We start from the raw sequence: 26063 nt of genomic DNA, 5'->3' as shown, positions 1-26063 counted from the left end.
TTTCCCTATAACTAGTATATATCTGAGACAAGCAGAAAAGGTCAGATAAGATGATGTTAAGTGAAATGAACCCCAAGATAAGGACACAAATGGTGTTTTCTTTCTTGCTATTGCTTCTAATGTATTTATAAGGTACCACATGATTTGTTTTTGTTGCTTTGTATGTCCCTCCCCCATGGTATAAACCCTGTTTTCACTGTATTTGATGTCGGTATAATTTGGGGAGGGAAGGGAAAAAACAAGTTGTTTAAATAGGGATACAGGTGGACCCATTGCAACAATGAGATGTACAAGATGCAATGTTGAAAAACGAACTTTACAATTTAGGCTGGGGGGCGGGCAGGATGTAGTTGTGGAGATGGGAGGGAAGGGATGGTAGGGGAAAAACAGAGGAGGTGGTAACAATGCTTGATAAGAAATGTACTCATTACCTTGCTCATGTGATTGTAACCCCTCTGTACAGTATTTTCACAATAAAAAATTTAATTTAAAAAAAAAGAGAAGAATGAAGTGGGGAAAAAAATGAAATGGTTTTACAAAACCCAGTTAAGAAAGTAAGCCACTAATTTGAGTCATGTCACAAATAAAATAAATGGAAATATAAAGAACACCTTGTTACCTTATCAGTAACATGGGGAGTTCATATTTAATCAATTAAGTTACTAAGTATGGATTTCATACTGTAACTATGGTAAAAGCAATGGTTGAGGAATATGGCAGAGTTTCTGTATTCTAAGATTTCCTAAATGTAACAATATAATCCAAATACTTCTGTAAAAAGGATTAAAATTGCCTATCTCAGACCAGGTAGTGTGTGTGTGTGTGTGTGTCTGTGTGTGTGTGTGTGTGTGTGTGTATTTACTGTGTGTGTGTGTGTGTGTGTGTGTGTGTATTTACACACATATCTATATATATCTATATAGATATATACACTATATATATATACTAGCTCAGGCAGGAAAAGTCCGCGAGACTCTTATTTCCAATAAACTTCCAGAAAACCAGAAGTGGCACTGTGGCTCAAGAGGTAGTGAGCTCTCCTTGAGCTAAAGAGCTGAGGGACAGGGCCCAGGCCCAGAGTTCAAGCCCCATGACCGACCAAAAAAGAAAAAAAAAAAAGGAACTGACTTCAATATGCTTCCAACAGTCTTGACTTCCACAGTTTTGCAGTGATATTATTTTCTAAATACATCTTTAATGCAGTGACTTTCAAGTTCATCTATATTTCAAATTTTAAAATAGGACAAACTATTGTAGCATTTTCTTACCATATGCATGATCTGTTATTATCAGTCACATTAATAAGGACTTTGGAGAGAAAAGAAACCTCTCAATGCCTAAGAATAAATTAAGTATACCAACAATAAATATCAGAAAGCTAAACCATGTTTACCTTACTGTTTTACTGGAATTATTTTTTAAATTGGATTGCAAATACTTTCGTGAAAATGCTGCTTTAATTCATATTGTAAATATGCCAACTATATACCCATTTTCAAAATTTAAAATCCATACTTTTAAAGAATTTAAACACAAGAACAGAGTTATAGTAAAACAAATAGCAACATTCTAAGCTTTTACTTATATATAAAAAAATAGATTGCAGACCCTCCTCTTGAAAGCAATTTCTTAACAATCCTCTGTCAATGCAAAGGTCCATACGACTAGCTGATTATATGTAAGTGGTAAGAAAGAAACGACCATTATGAAAACACTACCACAAAGTCACAAAACAGTTTATGAGAAAAACAATAAAATAATTTAATCTTAAAAATAATTCTCCTGGGCTAGGAATGTGGTTTAGTGGTAGAATGCTTGCCTAGCATGCCTGAAGCCCTGGGTTAGATTACTCAGTACCATGTAAGCAAAAAAAGCCAGAAATGGCACTGTGGCTCAGTGGTAGAGTACTAGCATTGAGCAAAAGAAGCTCAGGGACAGTGCTCAGGCCTGAGTTCAAGGCCTAAGACTGGCAAAAGAAAAAGGGCTGGGAAGGTGGCTCAGTGGTAGAGTTCTTACCTTGCATGTATGAGGCCCTGAGTTCAAGTCTTCAGCAGCACATAAGCAGAAAAAGCTGGAAGTGGTGCTATGGCTCAAGTGGTAAAGTACTAGCCTTGGGCTGAAGAGCTGAGGGGCAGTGCCCAGACTCAGAGTTCAAGCTCCATGACCTCCAAAAAAAAAGGGGGGAAAAAAAAAAGAAAAAAATTCTCCTAAGACTAATTAGCTAGGAAAGAATAGCAAGAGAAATTGACATATATTCATAAGTTCAGCATCTTTAAGAAGAGACAAGAGGGTATGTGTGTGTGTGTGAGGGCTTGTCCACGCGTGCACACGCTTGTGTGCGTGCCTGCGCGCACGTGTGTGTGTGTGTGTGTGTGTGTATTTGGTGAAAGGACTGCTTTCACATTTAATATATTTAGCTCTTAATCTTTTCCCCAATGATACCTGATGAAAATCTAATTTGTCTTTATGATTAGCTGAAAGACTCATAAATGAATCTTATACTTAGTAATATTAAAAGTAGTAGTTACTGACATATGTTCTGTAGATAAACAATTGTTTGTAAAGATAAAACATAATTATATATCTTTTAAATAAATTCTTTCAAGACAGAATGCCATTTATAAGATTATTTCTTTGTTGCGTTGTATGTCCCTCCCCCACAGTGTAACCCCCGCTTTCACTATATTTGATGTCAGTATAACTTGTGCAGGAGATGGGGAAAAACAAGTCGTTTAAAGATTCAGGTGGACCTGTCGCAACAATGAGAAGTACAAAATGTCATGTCAAAAACGAGCTTTACAATGTCGGTGTGGGGGGAGGGAGGGGGAGAAGGATTGGGTGGGGGGGAAGGGGGAGACTGGGAAGGGAGGTGAAGGGTAAACAAAGGAGGAGGCTGCAATGCTTGGTAAGAAATGAACGCATTATCCTGCCCATGTAATTGTAACCCCTCTGTACAGTATGCTCTCAAATAAAACAAAATAAAATTTAAAAAAAAAAAAAAAAAAAGAATGCCAGTGGCTCATGTCCTAGTTACTCAGGAGGCTGAGATCTAAGAGTACCTATTTGAAGCCAGCACAGGCAGAAAAGTCCAAGGCTCACATCTCCAATTAACCACCAAAAAAGTTGGACGTGGAGCTGTGGCTCAAGTGATAGGGCACTAGTCTTGAGCAGAATGGCTCAGAGACAGTACCCAGCCCCTGAATTCAAGCCCCAGGACCAGCGCGAGCGTGTGCGCGCGCGCATACACGCGCACACACGCGCACACACACACACACACACACACACACACACACACACACACACACACACAAAATCACAAAGGCATGGGCAAAACATATTAAAAGCACCCACCATTTTGACTCCATGACTGAGAAAAATCAGGTAAGAAAATAAAATTGTTTAGAGAAAGAGAAGACAAAGAGCTACAAAAGAGGAAGACTGTAGAATAACATGGAAAAACAGAGGCAACAGAGAAAAGATTCAATCACAAGGCAACCAGACACAGACTGACAATTCTAGCTGCTGCATATGCCTACATCATTTCCAAGCAGTTCAGGGATTTAGTGAGACAGAAACTACTTACTGCACTGTGGGAGGCTAGCTACTGGGAATGCAGGCATACTAGTGCTCCCCTTGTCCAAAGAAAGCCATCTTAAGTGAGGGCCTATTGTTTGAGACTGAACTACTCTGAGGACTTGAAAACAAGAAACAAAATGCATAGGAGATCTTAGGCCATCCTGTGAGTGTCTGGATGAGAGCTGGTCTCTCATATGGTACCATCCTGTAAAGGTGAAGCACCTGGGAAATACAGAGGAAACAAAGTGACAGACCTGTTACTGACATTGTATTTGGCCTTCCTGGCTAAGAAGACTTGAATTAATTAGGGATAATTAATCACAATAAATACCAAAATTCAGAAGAGCATTTGAGAATTCTTTGAAAACTTTTATTTTAATAAACTGAAAAAATACAGGAAGAATTAATTTCTAGATTTTTATAATCTACCAATAGGATACAATCTGCTTACAAAAATCTTTAACACACATAGACTGAAGCAGTTATAGACACCCAACAAAAAATGTCCAAGGTGAAACATTCATTGATGATCTATACCAGACTTTTAATGCTTCTGAAACTATTTCACAAGATAGAAAAGGAAGAAATGTTAACAAACTCATTGTATGAAGCCAGTATTACCTTACACCAAAACCAGATAAGGCTATAATCAAATAATAACAACAGATGCTAGAGGGGATGTGGCCAAAAGGGAACCCTATTGCATTGTTGGCAGGAGTGTAAACTTGTTTAACCACTTTGGAAAACAGTATGGAACTTCCTTAGAAGATTACACATAGAGTTCCCCTATGATCCAGCAATCCCACTTTTGGACATTTACCCAAATGAGTACAAATAAGGCCACATACTAAAGCTACCAGCACAACTATGTTTATTGCAGCCTTATTCACTATAGCTAAGATATGGAACCAATACAAATGCCTTTCAATAGATGAATGGATCAAGAAAATGTGATGTACACACACACACACACACACACACACAATGGAATTCTATGCCTCCATCAGAAAGAATGACAGTGCCCCATTTGTTAGGAAATGAAAGACTTGGAAAAAATTATATTAAGCCAGGTCCAAAGAAACATAGATCCCATGGTTTCCCTTATTTGAAGTAACTAGTATGTGTCTAGGACAAGCAGAAAAGGTCAAAAGCTATGTATATATGACCATATAAGATGATGCTAAGTGAACTGAACCCCAAGATAGGGATACAAGAGGTTTTATCTTTGTTGCTGTTGTTTTTTAATGTATTTATAATATACTATGTGATTTTTCTTTTGTTTCCTTTTTATGTTTTTTCTCCATGGTATAACCCATTTTCACTGTATTTGATGTTGGTGCCTTGTATCTTATATATACATTTTTTCTAATTTGGGGAGGGGAAGGGAAATAACAAAATGCTGAAATAAGGATACAGGTCAACCCAGTGTAACAATAAGAAGATGAACAAGACACTATGTTGAAAATGAACTTTACAACTTGGGGGTGGGGGGTGGGGAAGGAGGAGTTTGGGAGGGAGGAGGGAAGGGATGGTAGGGGAAAAACAATGGGGGGATAACAATTCTCAATAGGAAATGTACTCATTACCTTATTCATGTAACTGTAACCTCTCTGTACAGTACCTTTACAATAAAAAATATATATTAAGAAAAAGTATAGTCCAATTTCCTTGATAACATTCATAAAAAATTCTCAATAAAATCCTTGAAAACCAAATTCCACAACACATTAAAATGATCATACTTTTTTATTTTTAATTGTGAAAATACCATACAGAGGGGTTACAATTACATGGGCGAGATAGTGAGTACATTTCTTATCAAGCATTGTTGCCTTTTCCCATCCCTTCCCTTCTCCACCCCCACCCCCTCCCCCCTTCACTCCCCCCCCACCAAAGTTGTAATAAGATGATCATATTCTATGATCAAGTTAGTTTCCACCCCAAGGATTAAAAAAATTACTCAATATATACAACTCAATAAATGTAATACAGTACATAAATAAAATAATGGTGATTATCTCGGTAAATGCAGGATAAGCCTTTGACAAAATCTAACATCTATTCATGATAAATACTCTGAATTAGTTAGGCAAAGGAACATAATCAATATAATAAAGGCTACAATGAACCTAAAGCCACTATCATATTAAATATGGAAAAACAAACTATTTTCTCTAAAGTGAGAATGTCATGCTTACTCACTCTCTGAAGTCAATCTCCCTTCTTTCTTTCTATTTGTGTGTGTGTGTGTGGTACTGGAGTTTGGATTCAAGATTTTCTTATTGTTAGAAAGGGGCTATACCAGTTTAGCCATGCTCTCAAATCCTTTTTACTCTGGTTGGGATAGGGTCTTGCTTTTTATCTGTGCCAGCCTGGACCATGATTATCCTATGTACACTTTCTGCTGGTATAGATAGGTGGTATCACAGAGTATGCTTTTTTGCTTGAGATAGGGTCTTGTGAACCTTTTGCCCATCTGACACCAGTACCTGGGATCTACTCATACTCAATATAAAAATACATGAATTATTAGCTAAAGCAATAAGGTAAAATAAAGAACTATAGGGGTAAACAAGAAAAGGCCATCAAAAAATTCTTTAGATCTGATTTAAAAAACAAACAAGCAACTTTTGACAAAATAGGAGGACACAAAGTCAAAATATAAAAATCAATAGCTTTGTTGGGCACTATTAGCTCACACTTATAATCCTAGCTTCTCCGGAGGAAGAGATCTGAGGATCACAATTCAAAGCTAGCAGGGGCAGAAAAGTCTGCAAGAGTCTTGTCTCCAATTAACCACAATAAAGCCAGAAGTAGAGCTATGGCTCAAATGGTAGAGTGTTAGTCTTAAGCAAAAAGGCTCAGGGACAGTGTTCAAACCCTGAGTTCAAGCCCCAGGACTGGCACAAAACAAAAATACAACAGTAGCTTTTCTGTACAACACCAATGATGAGGCTAAGAAAAAAAAAATCAGGAAAACAATATCCCATTCATAACAGCCTAAAAAAATTAAGTACATAGGAATAAACCTAACAAAGATGGTGGAATACTTCTACACTGAATACCATGAAGCTTTGATGAAAAAAATTCAAGACATTTGAAGGTGGAAAGACCTTTCATGCTGTGGGCCAGTAGAATTAATGTTGTGAAAACAGTTACACTATTGACAGCAATCTATAGGTTCAATGCAATTTCCATAAAAATTCTATCACTTTTCACAGAAAAAGAAAAATTAATCCTTATAAATTCATATGGAAGCACAAAAGACCCAAACAGCCAAGGCAGTTCTGATTATAAAATATAATACAAAGCCATAGTAACAAAAATGGAATGGTACTGGCACAAAAAGAGACACATAGACCAACAGAAAAGAAGTTCTACAATAAGTCTACACAGATCTAGACACTGAATTTCAACATAAATACCAGAAACGTGTTGGAGAAAGATAGTCTCTTCAACAAATAGTGTTGGAAAAACTATCTACAGGAAAAAGACTGAAACTATCACGGCTGTCTCTCACCATGTTGCAAAATGGATTCAAAGTCGATCTAAATGTTAAACTTGAAACTTTGAAACTATTATAGGAAAACATAGGAAAAATCCTTAAAGATATGCACACAGATAACAGCCTTCTGAATGAGACTCCAAGTGCTCAGGAAATAATAAGAATTTACAAATAGGATCGTATCAAATTAAAAGCTTTTACCTAACCAGGGAAACTGGAGCAAGTCTTTGCCATCTTTTCGTCAGATAATGGACTAATATCTAAAATATATAAAAGCTTAAAAATTAAGTTCCAAAAGATACAATAAATAAAATAAATGGGCAATGAATTGAGCAGACAATGTTGAAAGAAGTTCAAATGGTAAATAAATACGCAAAATTATGTTCACTATCCTTAATGAAAAAGGAAAAAAGGAAATGCAAATCAAAATTACACTGAGATTCCATCTCATCTCAAGTCTGAATGACCAACATCAGGAAACAAATGACAAATTCTGATGAGGATGTGGGAGGAAAACAGAACTCTATGTACTGTTGATGGGAATGCAAATTAGGACAGCCACAATGAAAATCTGTATGGCGTATCCTCAAGAAAGGAAACACTGAATTATCATATGATCCTGCTACACCATTCCTGGGCATAAGTAAGTCAACATAAAACAGAAACACCTGCATGCCCATATCTATCACAGTACTATTTATAACAGTAACACTAGGGAATCAGTCTAGGTGTCTATCACTGAATGAAAGGACACAGATGTAGTATATACACACAATAGGGTATTTATTACTCAGCCATAAAGAATGGTATTATGTTGTTCATGGGAAAATGGATGGAATTGAAACTCACCACCATATTAAGTGAAGTAAGCCTGACTGAGAAAGACAAATATCACAATGCTCTTTCTTACATGAAGAATCTACACCTTAAAAAAAAAAAATGACATGATTGTAAAAAAGGATTGTTTGGAGGTGGGAAATAGCAGAGTGAATATGATTAAGTATTTCATATGTATATATGAAAACAGAAGAATTCAACTCATTAAAAATTGTTCAAACTACAGGTAAGGGGGTAAAAGTTACAGAGGGATTAATTTGATTAAAATAACATATGAATTAAATAATATAATGAAATCATTTTGAATAATCAGTATATGCTAATAGAAAAGAACTGACATCAAAGGTGTTTGGGAAATGCCATAATAAAAATAAGTTCTATACTTGAATTTCCGTTATTTTCCTGATACTGTCAAAGCTATCTATGTAATAATGTCATTGAAGCAATTTGGTTAAGCAATTCAAGGCTGCTATTTTCATGTTTTGCATTCAATGCAAAAGTATTCAGCTATTTTCAAATTTATGAATTACATTTAAGATACACACCTGCCAACGGAACAGACTGCTTTACATGTGTAATAAGGTTGTCTGCTGGAGTTCTCAAGGTCATATAGTACAATCACACCATCTGAACCACCTGATAACATGCTGATAATAAAAAAGGTCACATTAATTTACCATTTTATGAAGTCGATTTATGTATGATGAATGTATATTTCTGAAAATTGGTTTGTAAATGTCTAACTGTATTAAGAACATACGTATACAATTAATTCTCACTAAAAGACATCAATAAACTAAACTTTCTTAATTTTGTATCTGTAGAAATATTGTGACTAAAGAAAGTAAAATAGCCATGTGCTGGTGGCTCATGACCACAATCCTAGCTACTCAGGAGGCTAAGATCTAAGGAGAGAGAAAAGTCTGTAAGACTCCAATCTCCAATTAACCTTTAAAAAAAAAAAAAAAAGCTAATTGTGGAGCTGCAGCTCAAGTGGTAAAAGCACTTATATTGAGCAAAGCATTACAGGGACAGAGCCCAGAACCTGAGTTTAAGTCCTAGAACTGGTACAAAACAGAAAATTTTATTCTAAAGTTATTATAAAGTTACTTTAAATGTTCTACTTATACCTACGCTAAATGAAAAGTGAGTCAGATTAGCCATTACTGATAGCAGCTATCGGACCCTGAGTGAATTATATCAAGTAATCAAGCCTTTCTACATCTGTAAGAAGAAATGGGGGACAAAGAGACTATTGCCCTTAAATCACAAAGTTGATGTGATAGTACAACACCAAGTTCTTTTTATAGTAGCTTCCTTACTTCTCTTATGAATAGATGCACTGACCTTCAGCTGAGTACCTACTTACAATATGTAAGGTACTCTGCTAATATCTAAGAACAAAGTAAGCTAGTTCCTGTTCTCTTGGGAGTGTTAAACTATCATAGGAAAGACAAGTAGTACACAAAATCACACATATGGTTAGTTTTAATCAGGATCAATATGATAGTCACATTTCTAAAGCATTAATTCTTATATTTATTCACTTATTTTGTCCTGGAACAGGATCTGAACTCTTGACCTGACTTTTGCTAACTACCTGATGCTCTACCACCTGAGTCCCCTCCTACAACCCCTATTTGTTTGTATTCTTTCTGCTTTTAGCCTTCATTTTTCTTTTTTTTTGTCTGTTGTGAGGCTTGAACTCTGGGCCTAAGTTCTCTCCCTCAGCTCTTCAGTTCAAAGCTAGCACTCAACCACTTGAGCTACAGCGCCACTTCCAGTTTTCTGGTAGTTTATTGGAGATAAGAGTTCAGGGAAACTGCAATCAGCCTCCTGAGTAGCTAGGATTACAGGCATGTAATTTCATTTTGAAATAATTTTAACCTTGAGTTTGATCCTCTCATTTCTAATTTTTGCAATTGTTCTACAGGTTTCATCTTTTAAAATAAACTTAGCTGCTTGAAATAGTAGGTCAATATTCTCATGTTTTATACCTACTGGGCACTACTCACCGACAGTATTTGCTTTGGTTTTAGAATATTTTTATGCTGACTTTGACTTTAATCCAATTTTAAATGATTTTGTGGCTCAGTTAAAAAAACAGAAATAATAGTGAATTTAAATTAACTAAACTTTTAATTTTGATTGATAAAATGTTTAAACACAGTTGAGAATGACATGATACCACAAATTCTCAAAAGATTTTTTTGTGTGCTGATACAGTGTTTTAATATAGGGCCCTTGCTGCTTTCACTTTGCTTTCTTGTTTAAGACTACCATTCAACCACTCAAGCCAAATACCCACTTCTGGCTTTTTGCTAGTAAAATAGAGATAAAGAATCTCTCAGATATATCTGTCCAGGCTGGCTCTGAATTGAGATCCTCAGATCTGAGCCAACAGCCTCTGGCCCCAAAAGATTTCTGGTTCATACTTTAATATTGGTTTTGATTTTTACTATGACACTGTAAGTAAATCATCAATCTAAAACAATTATTTCTATAGGTGAATTTTTTGAGTTAATTTTTAAAATTTTATTGTCAAGGTGATATAAAGAGGGGTTACAGTTATATAAATAAGGAAATGATTACATTTCTTGTCTAACTTGTTACCCCTTACCTCATTTTTCTCTATAGATGAATTTTTAAATGAATTTCACTGGTATTTATAATAATGTACTTTACAATTTTATTTTGTTAATGGCTCCCCATTAATAAGTTTTTGCTTGATTCTATTAATTGGATAAAGAATTTGAACCATTATTGAAATTAACTAATTTCATATTTGAAATATCTGATGGCACTAACATTCTTTAACTATGATGGAGAGACCATATTACATAATATTGGCTTTATGTTTTAATATAGAAAAGAAAACATGGTTTTAAATGTGAATGAAATTAATATAGAAAAATCGAGAAGACAGAAACTTTAAGCTTCAGAGAATGATATGCAAATGTACCTCCCATCTGTAGCTGAACCTGTTAACATGCAATTTTTAGATAGTCTTCTTAAAATGATATTTAATTTTTAAGGTAAATGCTTCCTTCCAGATTTGTGTATTCTGATTTCTACTCTGATTTTCAGCGGCATGACTACAACACTGAAGGTGGATAGTAAATATTAAGATATTTTGAATATCTGTATGATTTTGGCAGTACAAAGTTCTATTAAACATTCACTTATATTTTAAGGGGTTTAATGCAAAATACATGTGTTTGCAAACAGTAAAATAAATAGTTGTAGTTTTTCCATATAATAAAGAGGAAAAGCAGCCAGGTGCTGGTGGCTCACACCTATAATTCTAACTACTCAGGAGGCTGAGATCTGAGGATTGCAGTTTGAAGCCAGTCTGGGCAGGAAAGTCTTGTGAGACTCCAATTAATCACCAGAAAACAGGAAATAGAACATAGCTCAAAGTGGTAGATAGAGCTCGTGTCTTGAGTTAAAGAGCTCAGGTATAGGCCCCAAGATCAAGCCTCAGGACTGGCAGAAAAAGAAAAAGAAAAAGAAAAAAAAAACCCACCATCACAAGCCTTTAAATTTTCCCCTATATGCTCTATTATTTTCCCCAGCTTATATTTCTCAAATATATTCCATATGTATATACTCTATAATTCCCCACATTTCCTACCTGCCTGAAGCCTACTGGCTTCATAGATTTAACAGGGCACATAACCAATCACTATGTCAAAAGGTTGGCTGCATTAACAGTATTGAGTGTTTTTGGTTTATTTCTATCAGCATCTAAGACGAAAAAAAACCAGCCATCCCTTGCTAATCATGTCTGTTTATATTTATAAATGAGTGCCACACAGCTGTCCTTAAATAAGAAGTGTTATGTTAAGATTGGAAAAGTCAGGAAAACTAAAGAATTATGGCTGGGCATCCTTTAAATTTTAACCACACACTCAAAGATTCTGTTTATTGCATATGTTTCTCATATAAAAATAGCTGAGACTATGGCAGAAGCTAAGTTAAACATTTCTTATATTTTAATATAAATGATCAGTTACTCTAAAATAAAATGCCAAACAAACCATAAAATAGCAAATTATTTTCTTTAGTTAGTTTTACATATGGTTTAATTATAGCTCACATGAAGGGCTTTAAAGTTTTGAATCGTTCCTCCCTTCCTCAGCCTTCCTATCTCTCTTTCTGACATTTTTTTCTTTCTTTTTTTACTTTTGATGCTAGGATTGCAATCTGAGCCTTGTGCATGCTAAGCACACATTCTACCACTGAGATGTATCCTCTGACTCTGAACTTTTTTACTTATAAGACTAATACAGTGCTGTGATGATGAGTTGTGAACAGAGTAAAATATTCAGACTTTCATTTTTCCAAGTACTTCAACTGTTGCTTGAGCAATGATTATATATTTTCTCAATTACTGCTTATAAAAATGTTAGGTAGTAGGCATTATAGCAAAGGCAATTGAAAATTTGAAGTTAGGTAAACTGTAAAGATCATAAAACTGGTTAAGTGGTAAAGCTAGGAGAAACTTAAAATTGTTTGCTTCAAATTTAAAATACTTTTATTTTTATATTTGCTTTGCCATTAAATGCCTTGAAAGTAGCAATCATGTTTTACAAATATCACCTAAAGATGTGTCCTTGACCTCAAAATAAATTGAATGTTTATTGATTTATCAATGAATATATTTATGCAAAGTAGTTTGGAAATGTCTATTTAGCAATGTCTTGTGATGTAGATGTAATATAGATGTGATGTTCTATATTGAACTTTAATAATACCATAAAAATTAACAGTGATTAATACTGACAAATGATAAAATTTTGAATTTTTAGAATTAAAATTTAGATTCTAAAATTTAGAATTTTTACCTTTTAAAAATGAAATTTCTACTAATTAATCTAAAAAGGCAACATTATTCACATTTCATTTAGAAAGGCAAATGATAATACAGGTATAATGAACTTACTATCTCCCTTCAATAGGTTCAATGTCAAGGGTGTTAATGCCACTGCTATGAATTCTTTCAACATCTCTGTCTTTGTTTAACTCCAGTCCCAGTACCCTTTAAAAATTAAAAGGGAGGAAAAAGAGATAAAATTAAACAACTTAATACAACAATTTTTTTATTTCTCCACATATAACACAAAAATTCACATATAACACAAAAATCATAAGTATATGCTTAACTCTTTTATCACGTATTTAAAGGTAAAACTTTCTATAAACCTTAAAAATTACATAACAAGCTCACCATAAACATTAAAAAGTTCATCAGTTAAAAAAGTTAAAAAAGTTTAGTTACAAGTTTTCATGAACAAAGTTAAATGCTAATAAACTTAACAGGATACTTATGGGCTAAAGCTTAAATTACAGAATTTTTTAAAGTTCTCTTAAATGTCTGTTAAAAACAAGTAGAAATACAAAATATGTTGAGGTAACAAAGGTATTTAAATAAAATGAATTTTCTCTTTTGAATAGAACTCTGATCCCAAGAGAGTAGAGTAAAAACACATTGTTTTGCTTTGTTGGTAGGGACACCTCCAACATGCCAGGCATGTGATCCACTGCTTGATCAAAGGTGCCAGACCTTTCATATACAAACAGTAACTTTGGCCAGACTGGCCTAAACTTAAGCTCCTCCCAACTCAACCTCCTGAGTAGATGGCATTACAGATAAGCACCATCAAATCTGGTTCTCATTGTTTTTTTAATCAGTCTTTTCACTTGCGGAAACACAACCTTTTCACTTGTGAACACACTTTAAGCCCAAACATGGAAATGTGTGGTAAAACACAGAAACCAAAGCCCCAAATTTCTGACTGAAGGACCAAAATGGGAATCCTAGAGAACTGGGAAGGTGGTGGCAGCTCAGGAAGGCAATCTGAAGCCACTGCTTATTAATTACAGGACTTATTCTTCAATAAAGAATACATGGATCTAATCCAATCACTGACTGATCTGAGTTAAGTACCACCTGGGCAAAAATTTTAAAATCTGAAGATACGGTAAAAATTGAGCTGATGTCAAAATGGCAGCCCACATATGAGTAATAAACTTGTAGCCTGAACAAAACATCAATATTCTTGATAGACTGAAACAACATCTAACAAGGTAGCCAACATGTTCAGGATCCAATCCAAATTATTCTGTACATGAAGAACCATGAAAATTGTAACTTGCATGGGAAAAGTAAATAGAAGCCAAATTTTATATAATAACATGGGTTTTGGAAGCACCTGATAAAGACTTCAAGGCAGCCATTGTGAAATGAATGAGACAGGGCAAACACAATTGAAACAAATATTAAAATATAAAGTTTAGTTTAGCCAATAAACAAAAGAACCAAATGGAAATCTTAGAATTTGTCAATATAAACTACTGTAACTGTAGACTAAAAAAGTAGATGAAAGCAGACAGAAGAAAGAGTAAACTTGAGGAGAGAACAATTTAAATTACTCAAACTATGAACATAGGGTACAAAAAGACTCAGAGAGAGTAAAGAACAGTCTCAGGGACCAGAGGAACAATTAAAACAGGACTGAGACTTATATCATTAGAGTTCCAGGAGAGGAAAAAAATGGCTGAAGTACACCACCCTTAAAACAAAACAAAAAATGGTTGAAAACTTTCTATGTTGCAAAAGATATAAATCGATATTCAAGAAGTAGAAGCAATGCTAGATAAGATAAATACAGAGAAATCCATTCATAGACACACTATAATCAAACTGCTGAAAATTAGACAACTATAACTCAGAGAAAAATGACAAAATTCCTACAGAGTAAAATGATTTGAATGACTTCAATCTCTTCAGAAACTTAGAGCCATCAAATCTATTCTAAATGAATTGGTATCTGATCATCAAAAGAAAAGAAATTATGTAAGAAGTCAACTTGAGACATCAGGTATGAAGACTGAGCAAGAGAAATGGTAAATATCTGAGTAAAATAAAAAATTCTTTTCCCTTGAAATATACTCAGGGATTGTAAACAAAAAAACATGGTGTCTGATGGAAGTTGAAAAAAGCATACTAAAGATTTTACATACCAAACAAGCAAATAATTTTAAGTACAGAATGAAAAAGTTAGGTACTTTATTTTTCATAGAGAATTACATTACATGTATTACATTCTTATGTTTCATATCTTTTATAATAGTCACGTCAGTCATACCTTGCCATTTGTTTTGATTGATGATTTTGTAAGTTTTTTTTTTTTTGTCGGTTGTGGTGGGGCTTGAACTCTGGGCCTGGGCGCTGTCCCTTAGCTCTTCAGCTCAAGGCTAGCGCTCTACCACTGGAGCCACAAAGCCACTTCCGGCTTTTTCTGCTTATGTGGTGCTGAGGAATCGAACCCAGGGCCTCATGCATGCAAGGCAAGCACTCTACCACTGAGCCACCTTCCCAGCCCAATTTTGTAAGTTTTTGAAGAGTATCAACTCTTCAGCTGGGGAGTTAACACAGTTAGACTTGCCTGCCATTCACAAGGCCTTAGAGGTTTGATCCCTAGCACCACACACAAAAATCATCTCTTTTGCATATTTCATCAGCACACATTAAAATTAAATACTAAGTAAAACTGGCATTAATTGGGTCAGGAAGAAATACTGACTTTTGATAAGCACACAAAACAATTGGTAGATGAAATGTGCGAGATCACTAGAGTGTATGTTTTCAGCAAGAAATCATATTCTACAGAAAAATAAAATCTGTATACATACACACAGATTCATCTAGTGCTTTGTCTAGGAAATCTCTATTCTCTCCTGATTGTGAAATTTTATTTAGTTTTTAATGAAGTGAGAGATTCAGGTCACAGAATTTTGAAAAAGACATATACTTACTTGCTTCCTCAGGCAAGCATGGTTTGGAATTAAAAAACCACGAGAAACTCCATTTTTCAGGTCCTCAGTAACTCACATGTTTACATTGTGGCTGATACTAGTAGATTCCTAATGTCTTAGATTTCATTACAGAAAATATTAGTAATGCTTTGTTTAAAAAAAAGTAAAGCTAATTTTGCTGAAATTACTAGCAAGGTCACTTATTTTCTAATGTTTAGCTTGCTAATCAAAATGGAAGAAATGCAGAACTCTTTGGAGTAAACAAATCACATTATCAGAGGAGATGAACCAAGTTTAGCACATATACATTTTGCATGAATTCTTGCATTAACTGAAATATCTGGATATATTCATGTACTCTAGCCTATTAGATTGATGAGTGAATTGAAAAGGAATTACTATCATTTCTGTACTAATAGGAGTTAACAAAGTATTCAGCAGAAGATGCAACCCCAATTATATGTATAACTAACCAACATATGGCTTAAAAAAAAAATTGCTGAGTTCCAGTGTCTCATGAATCCTAGCTACTCAGGAGACTGAGATCTAGAGTTTCACAGTTCAAAGCCAGTCTGGGCAGAAAAATTTGAAAGATTGTATTTCCAACTGGCCAGTAACAAAAACTGGACTGGAGGTATGGCTCAAGTAGAAGAACTTATTTAGTTAAACTTTCATTTAACATTTATCATTCTCTACACATAAATTATAAAACCCAGTGCCCTATAAATGCTGAAAACAGTGAAGTGATTAATATGTATTAAAAACAATTTATCAGGCTGGGAAGGTGGCTGAGTGGTAGAGCGTTTGCCTTGCATGCATGAGGCCTTGGGTTTGATTCCTCGGCACCACATAAGCAAAAAGAAAAAAGCTGGAAGTGGCGCTGTGGCTCAAGTGGTAGAGTGCTAGCCTTGAGCTGAAGAGCTGAGGGACAGCGCCCAGGCCCAGAGTTCAGGCCCCACGACCGGACCCCCACAAAAAAACAACAATTTATCATTTCTGTCTGTTTCCCAGTTGTGGTGGAGAAGTCTAGAAAATGGTCTCAAAGTCCTGTTACTCATGGTATTAGGTAGTACCCTCTCTCTGAATGTGATCTAGAAACAGTGATTCAGTTCTTTTTTCTTTTTCTTTTTTAATTGTGGGGCTGAACTCTGGGCCTGGGCGCTGTCTCTCAGCAATTCAGCTCAAGGCTAGAGCTCTACCACTTGAGCTTTTTCTGCTTATGTGGTGCTGAGGAATCGAACCCAGGGCCTCATGCATGTGAGGCAAGCACACTACCACTGAGCCACCTTCCCAGCCCTAGTGATCCAGTTCTAATGACTGGAACATAACAAAAATGGTGAGATGATGCTTCCGGATTAGGTTATAAATAGAGTCTGGCTTCAATCTTGCTATTAGTTGTCTGCTATGACAGAAGCCAGTAGTCAGACGTGATCTGTCCAACGACAAAGCCTCTTGGAATAGATGGTTAATTCCAGATAAAAGCCAGGTTAGCCAGGCTCTGGTGGTTCACACCTATAATCCTGATATCTGAGGATTCTGATGTGAGCAGAAAAGCCCTTGAAACTCAATCTACAATTAACCACCAAAAAGCTGGAAATTGAGTTGTGGCTTCAGTGGTAGAATGCAGGCCTTGAGTCCAAAAGCTCGGAGCCCAGGCCCCATGTTCAAGCCCTGGGGTGCACACATGCACACACACACAAAGCTAGTGCATAAGTTAACCACGTACAACACCTAATAGTGTTAGGAAGCAGACTGTTCTCTAGTGAACTTTTGAGTAAGTATAGCCCAAATCAATCTCATTCTTTTCTTCAGTGCTTGGTATTAAACCCAGGATGTTGTACATGCTTGGCAAGCAAGTGCTTTCATTGAGCTACATCCCTAGTCTCCTACCTCCTTCTACTTCCTTCCCCCATCTTCTCATATAAATCAGCCTAATCTCTACTGTACCCTTCTTATTTCTGCTTTTTTTTGGTTGGTCGTGGGGCTTGAACTCTGGGCCTGGGCACTGTCCCTGTGCTCTTCAGCTCAAGGCAAGCGCTCTACCACTTGAGCTACAATGTCACTCTTTCTGGTGGTTTATTGGAGATAAGAGTTTCACTGTCTTTCCTGCCAGGGCTGGCTTTGAACTGTGATCCTCAGATCTCAGCTTCCTCAGTAGCTAGGATTACAGCCACCAGCGCCCGGCTGTTTCTGCTTCTTGAGTGCTGGGATCACAAAAATATACCACTATGCCATCACCACCCATTATTTTGATTGTGGTCTTGTGAGAGGACACTAAACCAGATAGAGGCCCTCGTTAAGTCACATATAGATTTTTGGCATTTTGAACCATAATAAATCTTTCAGTTGTATTTACTAATTCCAGAGGACTTTGTTATTCTGCTAATAGTAAGTAGTACTCTGACAAGATTTTTTTCTTTGGAATATGGGAACAAAATCATATCCATTAGGTTGTTAACAAGCAAACCGCACTCCTTGATTTTTCTATCAAATTAAATTTCTTTTCAGGCTGGGAAGGTGGCTCAGTGGTAGAGTGCTTGCCTTGAATGCATGAGGCCCTGGGTTCAATTCTTCAGCACCACATAAGCAGAAAAAGTCAGAAGTGGTGCTATGGCTCACGTGGAAAAGTATTAGCTTTGAGCAGAAGAGCTGCAGGACAGCACCCAGGCCCAAAGTTCAAGCCCCATGACCGACCAAAAAAAAAAAAATTTAAAAGTTGTAAATATTAATAGTCTCCATTTCCTTTTCTTTTATGCAATTCACTAACGTCTTAGTTTTATTTCTATCATTTGTAAGAAACTGTTCTTACCATGGTCTTAGTGATTACTGTGGTGGTTCAATGAAGCATACCTGTAATTCCTCTGTTTACTGAATAAATGTTATTCACATAACACTTAATAAAGGTCTACTATGCCAAACCCTGATTTGGGACTAAAATATGGTTTCATTTATCTCCTAGGTAGAAAGAATAAAGCCAATATAGTAGTAAGGAAATATGTAACTACAGTAGGAATAAACTATACTGAAAATTAAATAAAGCCAAATAATGTGATAGAGGACTACTAAGGGCAAAGTATGTGAGGAGTAGATGGCAGCCAGCATCCCACACATATGATGGCTCTCACCTCAAGTACTGTCATCCTTCACCATCTATGACATCTCACCTTCCAGGTTTTCCTTTTACTTGATGGTTACTTTTTGTGAATTCCTCCGCAGTCTCTTCTTTTTGTTTTGTTTTTTAAGCCCTGAGCTACTTCTTTTTCTTACTCCTACAAATAGTAGGACGATCTAATCTTCTCCTCCTGACTTTGTACATCATCTTACGTGAAAGAAAAGTTTTCCCAAGCAGAGAATTTATTAATATAACTATGTCCTCCCCTCTACAGGTGAATATCTTCATGTGTCCCTCAAAATTAATAAAAATCAATAGTAAAACTTGTTTTCCGTTTGGAATGTCACGAATATGATACTAACCTCCAATACAAGGCATACATCTGGAAATCAAGGCACCTATTTTGCAATCATTATCGACTCCTTTTTCAGCCTTATCCAGTCAATTTTACTGCTGTTTTTATTTCTTTGATGTTTTCCAGACTTCTTCATTTCCTTCAACCTATCTGCCACCTTCCTGCCCAAAGCTTCTGCCAACTCGCCACTGGGCAAGCGAGATACCTAATATGGCAACTTTACTTTCTCAATTTCAATCATTTCCCAGGTGGAATAGAAAGCTGCAAGGCAAAAACCAGACACTGCTGGCTCACGCCTGTAATCTTAGCTACTCAGTGGCTGAGATCTGGAGGATCACTTTTGGAGGCCAGCCAAGGAAGAAAAGTCCCTTGCCACTTCATCTCCAATTAAACAGCAAAAAAGCCCAGCTATGAGTGCGGATCAAACTGTAGTTTGCCAGGCGAGAGTGAAAACGCCGAGCCGGAATGTGAGCCTCTGAGTCCAAGCCCCGGTTCCGGCAAAGTAAAACAATAAAGGAAACTCCTAGGCAAAGTAGGTAGCTGCAGTGTCATCATCTTCATCCTTTCCCCCAAGCACACAAGCTCGTCTACATCCAGCTCCGGCTTCTGTGGGCACTGGCCTCCGATCCGATCCATACAGCCCTTGATCAGGGCTCCAACTGCGGAAAGGTCAGAGGAAAAGGTTAAGGTGCTCTTTACCTGCGTGTGGACTCGGCTCTCCGGAAGCGAAGCGGGTCCTCTAAACCTGCTTGCCGAGAGACCAAAAAGCCCATCATCCCGCTTCCACAGACCAGCGCCAACACTGCACGCCGCCATGACAGAGGTTAGAGGCCGGGCTCTAACAGCAGAGCCTCCCATTGGTCAGGCGGTGATAGAGCTGGACCAATAGAAAGCGTCGATACTAGACGGGCACGGGGACTGGACTACGTTGCTCTCTTTCAGCCGGGTGGGCGGGGTTTCCAAGGGCTGCCGCAGACCCGCGGAGACTTCAGCGGGAAGTCGGGCTGCCGGCATGGGCTGGTCCCGGGGTCTGCTCGGCACCTTGTGGAGAACACTGTCCAAGGAGGTGAGGGAGCATGTGGGCACAGACCACCTCGGGAACAAGTACTACTATGTCCCGGAGTACAAGAACTGGCGAGGTGAGACGAGAACGAGGTCAGCGGGAGCCCGGTTAGAGAAGTGCCAGCGACCGCGGTCGGGTTCAGTGACGCGCCCCGCTGCCGTCGCGGGGGCTCGGGAAGGGACGTCCCGGGTGTGTCCCTTCACTCCGGGCTGGGCCGGGGGCCTTGCCCCCCTGGGCCTTGCCCCCCTGGGCCTTGCCTGGGAGCTCAGCGCCCTCGAGGCTCGCACTCACCCGCCTCCAGGGCAGAGCTTAGTCCTTGCCCTGGGGGGAGAGAGTTTTTTCCCCTCTGGAACTCGGGCTTTGCTTGAATCCATGCTGAGATTATGAGAGCTGAGTGGAGTAATTGAAGAGGGGTGTCTTCAGCGCCCTACTTTCCTCCTCCTCAGTGGCGCCTAGTCTGGGGTTCCTCGCGTCCCCTCCCCTTCATCACAACCAACACCTATGAGAAGGAAGGAGGCCACACTCACCGATCTTTTCTGATCCTGTTTCTTTTCCCAGGAACGTGTGCCCCAAGACCTCCCTCGAACTCCATTTAAGAAACGTGACTAATAGTGTTGTTTCTCTACAGGATTCGTGCCTAGATTAGTGCCTAGTGGGTTGTTTGGGGACTTGGGAGAGGCTCCCGTCCGTTGAAATCACATCATGTAACGGTATTCGTAACTTCTCTGTTGTTCCATCACTACCGTGGAAGTTTGGGGCGCAACGGTGTGGTAGCTCAGCTTGTCATCCAGTTACATGGGAAGCGTAAATAGGAGGAATGGGGTCCAAAATCCCTAAAGCAAAAAGGACTGCTACAGACATAGCTAGCAAGCAGGAGGCCCTGAGTTCAAATCCCAGTACTGCCAAAATAAACAAGCAAATAAATGAAGTGAATCAAGATTTGGATGAAGAAAAAGTTGAATTTGTCTTGCAGTTCTAATACTAATAGCCGGAGGGCCAAGGATAAAATAGAATTTTTCACTTAGTATTTTTGCCTTGATTTTGAGACAATAATTGTAACAGTACTATTGATAATTGTAACACGAATATTGAAAAGCATAGACTATTCAGAATTATGTTTCTTTTTATTTCCTGTACATATTGACTGTTATATAATTTCTCACTTAAATTTGTTTTACCTAGTCTTTTCCAATAATTTATAATATTTAGGGTTGTTTCCTTAATGAGCTTTTAAACTCTTGTTATGCAGAGAATATGCTACTTTCTGTTTCCTGTCTCCAACAACTTCATTTCTGACAATGGATTAGTTTGCATTTTCTAGAGTTTTATATAAATGGAAGTATATAGCATGCCTATTTTTTTTTTCTGGACTTTTTTTCACTTATCTTGAACTTTGTGTGTGTGTGTGTGTGTGTGTGTGTGTGTGTGTGTTTATCCAAAAGTTTATTCTTTTTTATTGCTAGATAATTGAATTATTTCCAGGTTGGGGCTATTACAGTAAGTATGAATATCCATGTACTAGTATTTGTATAGTTAGGCCTTTTCTGTTTATTACGAATGTCTAGGAGTGGAATGACTGGGTCAGTTTGTAGATGTATATTCCACTGTTTTAAGAAGCAGCTAAATTGATGGTACACTATTTTTTTTTTTTTTTTGCCGGTCGTGGGGCCTGAACTCTGGGCCCCGGCGCTGTCCCTCAGCTCTTCAGCTCAAGGCTAGTGCTCTACCACTTGAGCCACAGCGCCACTTCTGGCTTTTTCTGCTTATGTGGTGCTGAGGAATTGAACCCAGGGCCTTATGCATGCAAAGCAAGCACTGTGCCACTGAGCCACCTTCCCAGCCTGGTACCCTAATTTTTAACAGCATTAAAAGTTTCAGTTGTTCCACATCCTTATCAACATGTAGTATAATTATTTAATTTTGTTGAATTTTCTGTAAGAGTTTATTAAGAATTTGTATTATTTCTTAGATGCTTCATATAAACAACTGTAAAATTTATATAATCATGGTGTTTTCTTCAGTGGTAAGTTTTTTATTTTTTTTAAAACTACAGATAACTTTAACAGATATAAGACCCCCTCATGTTATTTTCTCTTGTATGACCTTTAATATTTTTTGTGGGGGCTGTCTTTTTTTATAATATATATTTTTTATTGTAAAGATACTGTACTGAGGGGTTACAATTATATGAGTAAGGTAATAAGTGAGTACATTTCCTATGGAGCTTTGTGGGGTTGTCTTTTTTATCTAACATGTTGAGTTTATGGTCTTCAGCTTCTTAGTATTTCTTCATTTAAAATTATTTTTTAGTATTTGTACTAAATAGGGTGTGACTAGTCAACAATATTAATTGCACAATGTTGGCTGTACCCCACTTTAAATGTAGAATTTGTTAAATATTTTTAGTGTAAAAATATTATGTTTTAGTGTGTTTATGAATATATTTTGTAAAGGAATAAAAATGTTTGGTCTTTACTAGTATGACTTTTTTTCATATTTAGTGATAAAATTATTTGGAATAGTAACAATACCTTGTACCATATTGAGAACAACCAAAAGGATTGATCTTTTTTCCTAAAAATGAGAAATACACACTAAAAATGTAAAGATCATTATATCAATATTTCTAGGAATATAATTTAGAAATGGTTTTTGTTTGTTTTTGGTGCTGGTCCTTAGGCTTGAACTCATGGCCTGGGTGCTGCCCTTGAGCTGCTTCTTTTGCTCAAGGCTAGTGCTCTATCACAAGGCTAGTACTCTATCACTTGAGCCATAGTGCCACACTGGCTTTGAACTCAGATCCTTAGATCTCAGCCTCCTGAGTATCTAGGATTATAAGCATGAGCTACTGGCACAGGGCTAGAACTATTTTAATAGATAATCATCTGTGGGCTTTGAGTGCTGACCATGTCTTTTAAAGAAGGTAGCTAGAACTATGGGCACCAGAGGCTCACACCTGTAATCCTAGCTGTTTAGGAGGCTGAGATCTGAGGATCACATTTGGTTCAAAGCTACCCTGGACAGTAAAGTCCATGAGATTTTTTTCTCCATTAACCACCAAAAATAAATAAATAAATAAAAAAAAATGAAGCTAGGGATCAACTAGAAGAACACCAGCTTTTAGTGAAAAAACTAAGCGGTAATGTTCAATGCAGGAATTGAAGCCCTAATACTAGCACAGAAAAAAAAGAAAAGAGGAGGGAGGGAGGGAGAGAGAAAAGAAAAAGAAGGTAGCTAGAAGTAGTTCCAGCTTTATTGATTACCATACCTGGAGTCCTAACAATTTGTCTGATTTCAAGTCATTAGCTTTATATAGCCAAAGTCCTGTGATGTTGCTTGGCATAAAATTTTATCTTTGTTGGTGCCAGTAAGTTTTGGACTTAGGCTTTGCACTTGCTAGGCAGATGCCCTATTGCTAAGCCATCTTTCTAGCTCTCTTTTGCACTGGTTGCTTTTGACATATGCTTCCTGATTAGGTCCACCTGGACTGCAATCCTATTTTCACCTACCAATGAAATTAGGATGATAAACTAGGATGAAGTCAAGAATCTAACACAGATGGAATTTTGTGGATTTTCAGCCCAGATTAGCTTTGAATGTAGGATTGTATGTGTGAATCTCCAAATCTGGCTTGAAGAATTTTTTAAGTTGTTTGCCAGTGGACATCATGAATATCTGAGTTTGAGGAATTTTATGCAAAAATTGTAGTTTAGAGTATAATGTTTGGTTCAGTGCACCACACTTTAAGGGAAATAATTGGAACTTTAGTGTCCCAAGTAGAGTGGTTTTGGTGATGAAAAATCCTAAAAATTGTATATATATTTACCATCTGTGACTCTTGAGAAGGAGCTTCAAGTATTTGAAAGATTGTTATGTAGAAAAGGATTAGACTCATATTTCTAATCTAATTCAGAGCTTGGATCAGAGGATAGATAGATGTTTATCATGTTATAAGAACAACTTTCAGTCTGTTAGAGCTGTGGTTGAAAAAGAACTGAGTGCTCAGTGTTTGGTTCTAACTGGGAGAATTTAGGGAGATAGGTAAATGGAAGCATTTGATCAACACTTCGAGGGAGCAATATGAGTACAGAGTGATAGAGTATTTCTGGTCAGCAATAGGAAAGGGTAGGAAATGTCACAGATTGAATTTCATGTGGATTGACTTAAGAAGAAAATGTTTTTACTGAGGTAATACACAAGATCAGATTACTAGAAGCCTTGAGTACTATTTGCTTATGGTTTTACCTAATTCTATAGATATTAGATAGCTAGTGAACAGAGAAATGAAGCAGTTTGAGCTATAAGAGAAATGGCTGTAGTGACCATGTATTTATTAGAATCATTGAAAGATAGCCCATTGAACTATCGTAATGAGATTGGAAAGAAAAATTAATATTAAAGCAAAAGGTGGTAACATTAAAGAATAATTGAAGGAAGCCTCTTATAAGTTTCATCTAGTGTGTTAGTTTTCATAACACAGAATGTCAGATGATGTGTGACATATCAGAGGCTGTTCACATTAGTGATGCCTGGGATTTCCTGTAGAGCACAGGTGACATTTCCATATTTGGACTTGACCTTATCATTCATTTTTTTATCTTAGCCCCATTGCTCTCATGTCTTGGGATTTTCTCAGGACATAGATTGGAGAACCTATAGATTCTTTCCATCTACCTATGCTATTTGTAGACCAGCAGCACTACTGAGCTTGCTTTTTTTATCTCATCCTGTACCATTCATTAATTTTCTCATGTAACAAGTGGTTATTGAGCAGTACTCTGAGAAAAGCATGTCTGTTTTATGTATTTCAGATAAATTGGCTTTAGTTTTAGGCCTTTTTATTATTTCCAGTATCAGAGTTTCAACTTAGGGCCTTGCTTTTGCTCAGCTTTCTTGCTTGGCTAGCAGTCAACCACTTGAGCCATGCCTCCAACCTAGCTTTTTGCTGGTTACTTTGGAGATGAAGTCTAAAGGACTTTTCTACTGGAATTGGCTTCGAATCTTGATCCTCTAGATCTCATCCTCCTGTATAAGATTGTAGGCCTGGGCTTCTGGTGCCCAGCTTAGTTTCACAGTTTTGATGGATTTTTTTTTTCTGTTTTCTATCATAGCTATTTACCTCCCCCCGCCCCCACTTTTGTATTCTTTAACAAATTTAAATAGGATTTCTGGGGTCAAAGAAGGCAAACATGAATTAGTGGCTATTTTTGTCTGATATTTACACATTCAATTTGGCATACAAATTTAGGAATACATTTTTCTTCCATTTCATTCACAGCATCCCATAATCTTCATATCTTTTTAGTAATGCTTAAATTAATGATAGTTGCCATTTACTGAGTGTTAACCATTTACTTCATATCTGTACAATCACCATGATTGGGATTGTTGTCTTCGCTTTAAACATGAGGTAAAATATACTTAAGGAATTAAAACTAAAGAATTAAAGAATTAAGACTAATGTGGGGAGAACTCTTCTAGTGGGTTGCAGGTTTGGAGTTACCTTCATCAGTGATCTGCAAAGTTTAGTTTCACTCCTGCAAATGACTGACTCTCTTTAATCAAATGACTGAGGATACTTCTCTATTTCCCTTTCAGACTGAAAATGTCATTCAAAATTTGTATCCTGCATTGTTATGTGTAGTTGAATGGCTTCAGTGGTGTAGATGAATACAAATTAGTGGTTGAGATGAATATAAATCACCTCATCATATTTGTGTATAATACAAATATAATCATATTTGTATATAATAAAGTGTCCTTAAATTTATAATGACTTATAGTTAATAGAAAT

At 36.8% G+C, this 26063-nt stretch overlaps 2 protein-coding genes across 3 annotated transcripts in view; one reads left to right on the top strand and one right to left on the bottom strand.

Annotated features, from left to right (window-relative positions):
- Positions 1–20028, bottom strand: part of Ercc8 (ERCC excision repair 8, CSA ubiquitin ligase complex subunit) — a 45987-nt gene extending 25959 nt beyond the window's left edge. The window contains exons 1-3 of one of the 2 annotated variants that reach the window (XM_042690886.1): positions 19906–20028; positions 12864–12959; positions 8464–8565 (exon numbers count right to left, since the gene is read on the bottom strand). In XM_042690886.1, coding sequence (XP_042546820.1) covers positions 8464–8565; positions 12864–12959; positions 19906–19982 — 275 coding nt within the window. In that variant the 5' untranslated portion in view covers positions 19983–20028. Of the gene's footprint in view, positions 1–8463; positions 8566–12863; positions 12960–19905 lie in introns of those variants that run through there. The other variant, XM_042690887.1, reaches the window with a different exon arrangement.
- Positions 20029–20162: 134 nt separating this feature from the next.
- Ndufaf2 (NADH:ubiquinone oxidoreductase complex assembly factor 2) overlaps positions 20163–26063 on the top strand; it is a 107613-nt gene continuing 101712 nt past the window's right edge. Inside the window, exon 1 of the mRNA XM_042690771.1 lies at positions 20163–20345. Coding sequence (XP_042546705.1) covers positions 20219–20345 — 127 coding nt within the window. The 5' untranslated portion in view covers positions 20163–20218. The remainder of the gene's footprint in view (positions 20346–26063) is intronic.

This window comes from Dipodomys spectabilis, unplaced genomic scaffold, assembly GCF_019054845.1.
Source record: "Dipodomys spectabilis isolate Male_0828 unplaced genomic scaffold, ASM1905484v1 ptg000140l, whole genome shotgun sequence".
In the NCBI taxonomy this organism is placed as follows: Eukaryota; Metazoa; Chordata; class Mammalia; order Rodentia; family Heteromyidae; genus Dipodomys; species Dipodomys spectabilis.
This window is presented reverse-complemented; position numbering and strand designations above follow the sequence as displayed.